At 36.2% G+C, this 11,570-nt stretch overlaps 1 protein-coding gene across 1 annotated transcript in view; it reads left to right on the top strand.

Moving 5' to 3' along the window:
• F13A1 (coagulation factor XIII A chain) overlaps positions 1–11,570 on the top strand; it is a 265,734-nt gene that overhangs the window by 211,492 nt on the left and 42,672 nt on the right. Inside the window, exon 9 of the mRNA XM_074202109.1 lies at positions 9,319–9,460. Within this exon, the coding sequence (XP_074058210.1) occupies positions 9,319–9,460 (142 nt within the window). The remainder of the gene's footprint in view (positions 1–9,318; positions 9,461–11,570) is intronic.

Genomic DNA, 11,570 nt, shown 5'->3' on the forward strand with positions numbered 1-11,570 from the left:
AATATAGTTATCAAAATATTTAAAAATCATGGACCCCCTGAAATCTATACATAAGCCCCTTAGGGATCTATAAACCCCAAGTTAAGAACCCCTACCTCATTGGATGTTTTCCTAAGCTGGGATGGTCAAAACAATTCATTAACTGGTGACCAACTTGAAGATCACCATCTCTTTACTTACCTAAGGTGATCCTCATCTCTCTCTCCCTCTTTTTTCTTTCTCCCCCCTTCCCTTCTCTTTTCCTCTCCTTCTTTCTCCCTCTCCCCCTTCTCTGTCACACACACACACACACACACACACACACACACACACACACACACACACATAGACATTTTTTTGGTAGAGCCAGAACTTTTACTCTGTTAGCCTAGCTTTTAAGACCCCAACCTCCCCTTGGTGCCAAATTGAGACAGTAGAGTTTTAATAGAAGGATAAATGACAAATTAGAACATTAGCTCCTGCATGATCAAATAGTTATTATTCTTTTTTTTTTTTTGGCTGATTATTCTTAAGGATGCATGATATCCTTAAGACATCTTCATAGAACCTATGTTTACAGACTTAACAAATTAATCATCTTAATAAGAATGGAAAACCATGATTTTATATCCATATATTTGTATGTCCATTCTATTATGTATGAATTATGTTTGTATATGGTTCAGTCTTTTTAGTCATGTCCAAAACGTTGTTTTCCTGGAAAAGGTACTGGAGTAGTTTGCTATTTCTTTCAATTCATTTTGCAGATGAGGAAACTAAAACAAACAGGATGAAGTGACTTTGCCAGAGTCTAAAACTAGATTTGAAATCAGGAAGATGAGTGTTCGTGACTCCAATCCTGGAAGTCTTATCCACTTTACCATATATCCATATATATATATATATATATATATACATATATATATATATATATATATATATATATATATATGTATGTATATACATACACACACATAGGCTTACATATGAAACTTAGGAATCTATTTTGTAAATGGAAACTTAAGAGATATTTTATTAAATATGTAAATGATTAAATCAATGTTTTTACATTTTATAATATGCCACAAACCTTCAAATTCCTTAAAAGTAATTTCCCCACCGACCCTTATCTCTCTAACAGCAATGTTTTTTAATCAGCCAAAAAAGAATTTATAAAGCCAGTTAGTGTGCTGACATATCTAAGTTCCAGATAGATCAATGGAGAGAGTGAGAGACAGACAGATAGGCAGGCAGAAACAGAGAGAGACAGAAACAGAGAGAAATAGAAAGAGAGAGAAGCGGGGGGAAGAAAGTGAGAGAGACAGAGAGACAGAGATGGAAGGAGAATATGATTCTGCTTATGACCCCAAACTAGTGATTTTGTATAAGATGCTGATAATTGGTGGAGAAAAAGCTCTGGAGTCAACTTCAACTGTCACACAACTAAGCAAAGCCCAACATCATAGAGTCAGCATCTTCTCCATTAATTAGAAGAGTTTCATTCAAAATGCTTCAAGCTTGTCTGGAAATCTAAATTATAAGAGAAAGACAGAGTAATGAAAACAGAAGAAAATAAAAAGACATGGGAAAACAGGAAAGTAGAGAACGTGTTTTATACCAAATTTCTCTTTGGTAAAATGTATTGTAGGTGTGTCTACTTTTTCTACATACTTTGTCTTCTCTTGACTGATCAGTCACTTAGCCAGGGAAGAAGGAGGCTGGCACAAAATCTCCAAACATCTTCCTGTTTTGTGATTGTTTCCTGCAAACCCATCTTATTCTATATTATATTTTCCTTGACAAACTCCATTCATCTCTCTCACAGCCCTACTGCAAAAGTTAGACTATTTCTGATTGCTTCCTTAGGGACTTCTTCAGTTAGCTCCCAACATCAGAGAAATAAAGGGCCTCTTAGGACACAGACTGCAGTGCCTAGGTTGGCACATACCTGGCTAGGCCTCTGGCAAGCCCCATTGACTCACCTGTCCCTAGAGAACACCAAAGCTTCCTGCTACTAACCTCCTTCCCAACCCCTAAGAGGAAACAGTAACATCTCAGAGAACAAAGCAGGGCAGCGGGCTCTAACTCAGCCACATAAAAGATTCCACTGACATACTCCCTTTGCCTGAATAATTTCTTTTCTGTCATCTTGCTTCATTAACTTTCCTAACTGACAAGTTTTTCCTCCATCCAGGCTTTCATTTCCACTTTGAAATGTCTTGTTAGACAAGCCTCAGAGCTCACTGATTTCTTTTCATTTCCTTTTTTAAAAAAACCTATTATGAATAGAATGGTCAAAATTTAAGAATGCTGTATCACTGACTTTTTCCTCCTCTTATTGCTAATATCATTGCCTGCATTATGTGCCCATCAGCAGAACAGGGGAAGTGGGTCTGTTCTTTCAGCCACTGGAATGCAAATTATTTCCCAGGTAAGACCTGCCTCTCTTCCACCCCTTACTATTTTTTTTTTTTGCAATAAAAGAATTCAAACACTTGGTTTACTCTTGAAACTGTTCCAAGCCAGCTCCTCTAGGGCTTTTTTTCTGTCCTATTTGTGGTTTCCCTTGGGCCCTAATAAAACTGTAGAAACAAAGTTACAAGCCCATCTCTCTTTCTTTGCTTTTAAGAACTATTTCTCTTTGAAACTTTCTGGACAGATTGTAAATGAGATGACCCTGTGGTGTGCTTAAGCATCCAGCCAAGTGAAAGCATTAAAGTCCTCATTGCTTTAATTAACCACTTTATTACCTTGAACATACAGCCCTCCTAGCTGCCGAAGCTGACCTTGGGTGGGTGGAGAATAGTTTAGGTCTGGCTCTCCCCCTCCCGGTAGCCACCCCACCAATAGCAGATATGACCTTAGCCAGATGTTAGGGATGGGGCATCTTTTACAACTGGCTTCTTGCTTCCAAACACTGGAAAACCAATGCACCAGCCTCACATTAGGAGCTGCCTAGCTGTTAACTGTTTGCCTAAGGAGAAATAAAAAAGGCATTCTTGGCCATTTGCCATTGGTGAAGAGCCACTGCAGAAACTCTGAAGGGTTTCTTGCAACAGCTCTGCTGTGGTATTAGCATTCCACATGGATACACCAGTGCTTTGGAAAGAAGCAGGGAAATTGCCAGCCCTCCCTCCCTTTTGAGAGAGGCATAGGAAATAAAGGAAATGATATCCTTTACTCATCATTATCAGAAGCACTTGTAACACATCAATTTATCAGAACCCTAAATTAACTAGAATTCTTTTACCCTGCTATTATAGGAAAGAGAAATGCTTACAAAAAGAAACATGCTTAGAACGAATATTTGTTTAAAGAAACAAAAATACTTGATGTGAATTTCAACTCTGTCTTGAGCTATCTTGATGATCCTGGGCAAGATACTTAACCTCTGTAGGCACCAATTTCCTCGGCTGTAAAATGAAAGACCTGGATTAGTTGATCACTAAGATTCCTCCCAATTCCAAATCTATGATCCCTAACCTAAAACATTCAGACTATTTTACTGGGTACAGTGTACCCTGCCTGATTGTCTTTACCTTCTATATCAGATCTGTCAAACACTCCAGCTTGTCTTAGCCACCACACTCCCAAGTGCTTTAGAACCAGATTAAAGCATAATTGGGAAATTTTCTAACAAATGAACAGAAATACCATACAACATAGGTAATATGTAGTTTTCTGGGTCAATATATGGCCAGCAGAGTTTCTTATTACAGTTTATGACCTTGCCTTTCTATTTGAGATTGATGTCAGTGTTCTCTATAACCATAAGGGTGCATAATCTCTGGGGCAGATGGGGGAAACAGTGGATATACTGATGGCCTGAAGCCATCATTTTCCTGAGTGTGAACCTGACCTCAGACACCTACTGGCTGTATGACCCTGGGCAAGTCACTTAACTCTGTTTGCCTCAGTTTTCTCATCTGTAAAATGAGCTGGAGAAGGAAATGGCAAACAACTCCAGAATCTTTGCCAAGAAAACTCCAAATGGAATCATGATGAATACAGTATGACTGAAACAAGTGAACAACAAGAAGTCAGTATATATATATATATATATATATATATATATATATATATATATGTAAGTAGGCAATACAGGGGATAGAGTGATGGGCCTGGAGTCAGGAATATTTATGTTCTTGAATTCAAATCTTGCCTAGACAAGTCATTCAACGCTGTTTGTCTTAGTTTCCTTTATCTGTAAAATGAGTTGGAGAAGGAAATAGCAAACCATTTTAGTATCTCTGCCAAGAAAATGCCAAAGGAAACCACAAAGAGTTGAACACAACTAAAATGACTTAATAACAAGAGGATGATCACTATTCAAAATGTAAGAAATATTTATTACTCAATTACACAGGTTGAAACAAAAAGTGTGCTCCTGCTAACCAGGGAAAGGAAGCTAACTGGAACATTCCATTTAATTGAGGCTTACTTTATCAAGTACCTATTTTATTTGGTGTGGTGGAAGACTATACAAATTGAATTCCATAGACCCAATCCTTGCCTCCTAAAAGCTTACATAACATCTAAAACTAACAGTCATAATGTAGGGAAAATGTTAAGGATATTCAATTCAATAATATTTGTCAAGTTCCTAATATTCTTCTGTGTGCAGGGCTTTAAGACTGAAAATTAGCACAGTGCCTATTCTTAAGGAGCTTAACATGACAGCACAGAGATGGAGGGGGAAGGGAGGTTGGTTATTTACAGAGAATGATAATACAGAGTAGAATGTAATAGGAATAAGAAGAGATCTAGACAATATGCTGTAAAGAATATTTAGGGAGAGAAAAAAACCTAATTATCTTCAGAGGAGACTTGACTCCTTAGCTCTGTGTGGAATCAATCAACAAGCATTTAAGTGCCTACAAACAAGGTACCTCATACTAGGATCTGGGTAAACAAAGACACAGATCCTTCCCTTGAAAATCTTACATTCAAAGAGATGCAGCATGGATGAAGCAAATCCAGAGAGGTGGAAGAATGCATGTTAAAAGATTAAGAACAACACATAATCATGTTGACCTGAATTGTAGAGTTTGCAAATGGAGAATGATATGAAATAAGGTTGGAAAGTTAAATTGGATCCAGATTTTAGAGGATGTGCAAGCAGTTGGGTGATACAATAGATAAAAAGCCAAGCCTGGAATAAGGAAGAGTTGAATTCAAATCCAGTTGCAGACATTTACTAGTTGAGCAAGATCACTTCACACCTCTGTTTGCCTCAGTTTCCTCATCTATAAACAGAAGCACAGTCTCCTGGGGTTGTTATAAGGATCAACTGAGATAATATTTGTAAAGCTTTTAGCATAGGGTCTGGCACCTAATAGGTTCTATTTCTTTTCCCACTCTACCTCAAAAAAATTATTTTGACAGCTCTGTAAAGGATAGAATAGAAAAAAGGAAGACCTAAAGGAAGAAAAGGAGAAAGACTTTTGATACACACACACACACACACACACACACACACACACACACACACACACACACACACACATAGTTTTGCTAGTATAATAGAGAAAAGAAAGACTTTGCAGAAAATTTCTGAAAATATTTATAAGATCATACATTTAGAGCCAGAAGACATCCCAGTAGTCATTAAAGCTAACATCCTCATTTTAAAGATTAGGTAATGGCATCAGAAAGGTGAATAACTTGCTTAACAAGCAATAAGTGACAACTAGAATTTGAACCTGGGCCTTCTGACTTCAAATTTAATGTTCTTTACCCTCATTGTAATCTCAAAACAGCATGTGAAGTATCTAGCATAGGTATGGTCTTATCTTCATTTTATGGACAGGCACCCAAGGTAAACATAGAATGTCAAGTGTGAAGTTACAAAGACTCATCTTGATGAATTCAAATCTGGTCTCAGGTGCTTACTGGCTGTGTGTCCCTGAACAAGTCACTTGATCCCGTTTGCTTTTGTTTCTCATCTGTAAAGTTAACTGAAGAACGAAATGGCAAATCACTCCAAGGTCTTTGCCAGGAAAAGTCCAAACTGGATCAGAAAGAGTCAGGCAAAATGAACAATTAAAAAGTTGATCAAGTTAATAACTAGCAGAACTAAGATTTGCAATCTGGATCTTTGATTGTAGGTTTATTACTTTCTCCCAGTGTAGGCTTTGATTCAGTTTCACATCTTTTATCCAAATCATTTTAAAAACGCAAGCAGCACACACCTAGTACCAATCATTGTGGTATTCCAGTAGAGACTTTCTTCCAAGGTTACACTGAACCATTGATAATTAGACCTTTAATCAGGTCCAAACCCATTTAATTTTACAATCCATTTAACTTGGAACTCTCAAACTTTTCCATCAAAACATCAGGAAATAGGGGCAGCTAGGTGGCATAATACATGTGGCTAGGTGGTGTAGTGGATAAAGCACCGGCCCTGGAGTCAGGAGTACCTGGGTTCAAATCTGGTCTCAGAAACTTAATAATTACCTAGCTGTGTGGCCTTGAGCAAGCCACTTAACCCCATTTGCCTTGCAAAAACCTAAAAAAACCATCAGGAAAGATTCATTTATTTTTTTTTTTTTGGTTAAAAATCTCATAAACTGTATAACAACATTTCCCTGATTTACCTGTCTATCAAAAATGGAGAAAGATCAGTCTGGTATGAGCTGTTCTCAATGAAGCTGTGATGGCTTTTCATGATTACTGTTTCTGTTTCTAGATCTTCACTGACCTTCCCTTCAGTTCTCCATTCTATCAATTTCACTGGTCTATGATTTAAAGATTTCATTCCCTTCTCATGTTAAAAAATTGGAACATTGACCTTTCAACCCTTCAGTATCTCTTTATTATGCCAGTTGCCCTATATATCCCACTTAAATTCTTTTTCCCCTATATTCCTTGTGGCTTCCTTCCTTCCTTCTTTTCTTCCATCCTGAAACTGAATCAATACTTTACTTTCCTAGCCCAAGCTCCTAGTCACAGATCTCTCTGTAAAAATTTCAATTTTAAATCTATCTCTTCTTATGCCCAGAATCTCCTGATATTAAATCTTCCTTCTTATTTAATTCTAACAATAAGAACATTTTATAGTATATTATCACAACTATTGTTTAAAGAGAAAAAGTAAATGTTTGATAATAATAGTTGGGTAGTAATTTAAGGTCTACAAAGTGTTTTACAAAAATTATTTCATTTTATCCTCACAACAATCTTGGGTGATAGGCACTATTATTATCCTCATTTTAAAGTTAAGGAAATTTGAACAGAGGTTAAATGACTTGTTCCGGGTCATATAGTTAGTAATTGTCTAAGGGTAGATTTGAACTGAAGTCTTCCTGACTCCGGGTGCACTGCTTTATCCACTGTACCTCCTAGCTGTCTTTTTTTAAATAAAAGTGAATAAATGTTTATGAAACAGGAACAAGTCTTCTACCAGAAAACTCCAGGTTCATACCCTTTCAGAAGAGAAAAAAAAGCAAAAATGGAGAAGGAAAATGAATAATCATCATTTTGGTGGTACCAAGCTAGATCTTTCATCTGGACAGGCTTGCAGTTCCTCTCCCACTTCTACTGTAGCCTCAACTAATCTGTCCTCCTTGGAGGTTTCCACACAGTTCTTCCTTCTTTCTTCTATCTTTCCATAAATCCAAAATATTAAGCAAGAAAACCTTGGGCAGCTAGGTGGTGCAGTGGATAAAGCCCCAGCCCTGGAGTCAGGAGTACCTGAGCTCAAATGTGACCTCAGACACTTAATGATTACCGAGCTGTGTGGCCTTGGGCAAACCACTTAACCCCATTGCCTTGCAAAAAAAAAAAAAAAAAAAAAAACATAAAAAAAGAAAGAAAAACTTGTCTTTCAAAATCAGGTCTTCCATTGGTCAGCAAGAGTAGACTAAACTCCTTGGAGAATCACTGAAGAGGGGATGATGGAGATCTTTTTTCATTTATCTCTATGTCTCCTGATCTCCTTGATAATGTCTGGATTTGGTGTGATCTAGAGAGTTCTACATTAATATAAATATGAATGACATATAAATACAAGTCACATAAATACAAATGTACATGAGCATACACATATTATAAGATCATAAAATCAGACATGATTGAAAAATGACTTAACACACAAAATAGATAGAAAAATATATATGTATGAATTATGTATGTATATGTGTATGTATGTATAAAATATCTAAAAAACAAGGTTTCAATTTCTGCTTAGCTAGAGAATCCTCAATATGTCTCTGTTATATCATTTTAGGTCTTTCCAAGGACATAGTATTATTTTTAATCCCAGCAACAATATGATTCTTAATAACACTTTCTTTCCTCATGTGCTATTACTTTAATAACTATACACAAAACGCTGAAGAGCTAAGGCAGCAAATTGGATACATCCCATCTGGGAATTATGTGAAGGTCCCATTCTTACCCCATAACGTTTCCTTCTTGATTTAGCCCTAAATGTGAATTTATGATTTATATAGAATTATAGTGAATAGAACATGATTTCCATAGCAGTGGTCTAGGACCATAAGCACCAGATGGATTGTCACTGTAACAATCCTTATGAAGAACCATGCTTTTTATAAATCAAAGCTCATATGAGCTCAGAGAGGGAAAGGGAAATGGGAAGAGGAACCAGTGATGGAAGATTGCCTCAGAATCAGCAGGGGAGATTGGCTAGAAATGGTAGAAAAACCAGCCTTACCAGATGGGCTCAAATGTCGAGTTTCCATGGTACCCGGTAGTTTCAAGTCAAAGCTATATATATAAAAGAATCCAGAGGCATGTATTTCCCATCCAGATAACCTCTGTTCTCCACACCAAACACACATATACATAGCTCAAATGATAAAACTCTCTCCTTTTTCAAATTATTTTTGTTATCTTGCATGTATTTTGCATTAACTTATTTCTTCATATCTTGTACACTCCCAGTAGAATATAATCTCCCTGGAGAGAATAACTATTAGTTTTGTTAGGTGTACTTTGAATTGAACTTTGAAAAGGAGACATAAAAGTCAAATTATATAATCCAAAAAAAAAAAAGTAAGTGCTACTTACTTGGTATTTCTAACCTGATACCTTATGGATGAATTTAATACTTATACTAAAATAGGGATGAAGACTCACAGACAAGCAGGGGCCAATGCAGAGGTCAGCTGATGGAATGATGATGCAGCCTGTAGGTCAACATTTGGTTAACCCTCTCCATTCTGGTACTGCTGGCAGGCAATCCCTAGGTTTTCTATTTCTATAAGTTATCAATAACACATATATGTAGGATATAGAAGCTTGTGTTAATTTTGAGAGTATTGAGTATAACAGAAATTTTACTTTGTGTGTGTTTGTGTGCATGTTTTTAAGGAACTATCATTGCTGGAATGAGGCCTGGATGACTAGGACTGATCTTCCTGTCGGTTTTGGAGGATGGCAAGTGGTGGACAGCACCCCTCAAGAAAACAGTGATGGTAAACTGAAACCACTTTGTGGCTGCTTCCTTATTTATTCTTAAAATTGTTTTAGTTATTTAAGGACTCACTGCCCCCAACAGGCAAAACCTGAATTATTTCTACTCTCTGGGTCTGAATCTCAGATCTGCCACCTAATGTGGCCTTGGTCAAATCAGCTAACCTGTCTTGAGTCTGTTTCCTAATCTATAAAGTGAGATTAATAATACTCACTTTACTAAAGGGAAACACTTTGAAAACCTTTAAGTGCTCTCAAATAAAATATTTGTAAAGTCTTCTGCAAAGTGTGAAGTACTCTGTAAATACTGGATGTTGTTATTGTTACTATCATTATGGTAGTGGTTGTGGTATAATATTTTGTGTATACAGTATTCCATGCCTGTACATAGAGTTATTTTCAAGTTCTTTTTGAAATTCCCTTTTCATTATTAAATGATAGATTTAGAGCTGGAAGGGACCTTAGACTTCATTTATTCCAGTCTCTTAATTTTATAAGTAGGCAACTCCGAGGCTAAGAAATATTAGAGGTTTGCCCAAACTTATTCAGATGGCAAAATAAGGATTCAAATCCAGCCTTCAGAGCTCAAATCTAGTATTCTTTCCAGGGAAAATAACCAATTAATTCATGCCTCTTACCAGAAAATAAAATGCTGTCCAATCTCATAGAATCTTTCTATTCTTATTTTTAAATAAGATGATAGGAAAGAAGAAAAGGAGAAAGAAAGAAAGGAGAGAGAGAGAGAGAGAGAGAGAGAGAGAGAGAGAGAGAGAGAGAGAGAGAGAGAGGAGAGAGGAGAGAGGAGAGAGGAGAGAGGAGAGAGGAGAGAGGAGAGAGGAGAGAGGAGAGACAGAGACAGAGAGACAGAGACAGACGGGGGGGAGAGAGAGAAAAGAAAATCTGTGGAAACATTATAAAATGCATATAAAAATATTTTCCTCCTCTCTGTATGAGATCAATGAAAGATCTAATGGTAGAAGGAGCATTAGAAATCCAATAAAACTATGAATCATCTTCGTAATTCTGGTGAAACATAACTTACCATGATGATTTTTGGAAAATAATAATAATTTATTATTTTGGAACAATTTATTTCAGTCTCTGAGTGTTTGAATGTTGGCTAATGGATATAATGAGTATTAAAGGTGACAAGAGTCATGGTCTCCCAGAGATTTTAATTAAATCAGAATAAAAGCTTAACCTTTTTTATTTCACAAGAAAATAGGGGTTACAGAAGTATGAAGAAATGTGTATATAAATTCATAAAATTAAATCTCTGCAATAATACAGACATTGAACTAGATATTAAGAAATTCAAGTCCAAAAAATTAAATTCCTTTTAGGTATGTATATGTATGTATGTGTATATGCACACACATATATGTATATACATACACATGTGTGTATGTCCTGTGTGGATTTGTGTATATGTATATATGTGTATAGACACACACACATATACAAATACACAAGAGAAGCAGTTATTGGATAACTGACTCAGTAGAACACTGGAACATTGATAAGTTCTAAGATTTATATATATTCATATGTATATGTGTGTATGTATATATATCTCAGTTTAAAAAATCTCACCTTTATAAACAACTTTTTCTTATCCCATTAATGTTAATGCTTTCCTTCTGAGATTATCTTTAATTTCATATATATATGTGTGTGTGTGTGTGTGTATATATATACCCAATATACCATCTGAAATTTCCTTCAATTTCATACATATACATGCATGCATTCAACATATATTCTTATTCCCAACTATTATAATGCATTCATATATAACAAATGTGTTCATATCACCACACACATGTGCTTACAGAACTACATGTGTGTCATGTACACAACCATACATGTATGTGCGTGTACACACAAGTATATTCAAGGCAAGCTGAGAGGGAGGGTCCTAGTGTTAAGGGAATAAGAAAGGACTTCTTGCAGAAGGTGATATTTTGACTCAGACCTAAAAAAGGACAGAGGAGCCAAGAGGGAGATCATTTAGGCATGGAGATAGTTCATGAAAATGTACACATTGTGTGAGAAAACAGCAAAGATGTCAATATCATTAAATTATATAGAACACAGAGGAAAGAAAAATCTAACAAGACTGGGAAGGCAGGAATAGAACAGGTTATAAA

This window comes from Macrotis lagotis, chromosome X, assembly GCF_037893015.1.
Source record: "Macrotis lagotis isolate mMagLag1 chromosome X, bilby.v1.9.chrom.fasta, whole genome shotgun sequence".
In the NCBI taxonomy this organism is placed as follows: domain Eukaryota; kingdom Metazoa; phylum Chordata; class Mammalia; order Peramelemorphia; family Peramelidae; genus Macrotis; species Macrotis lagotis.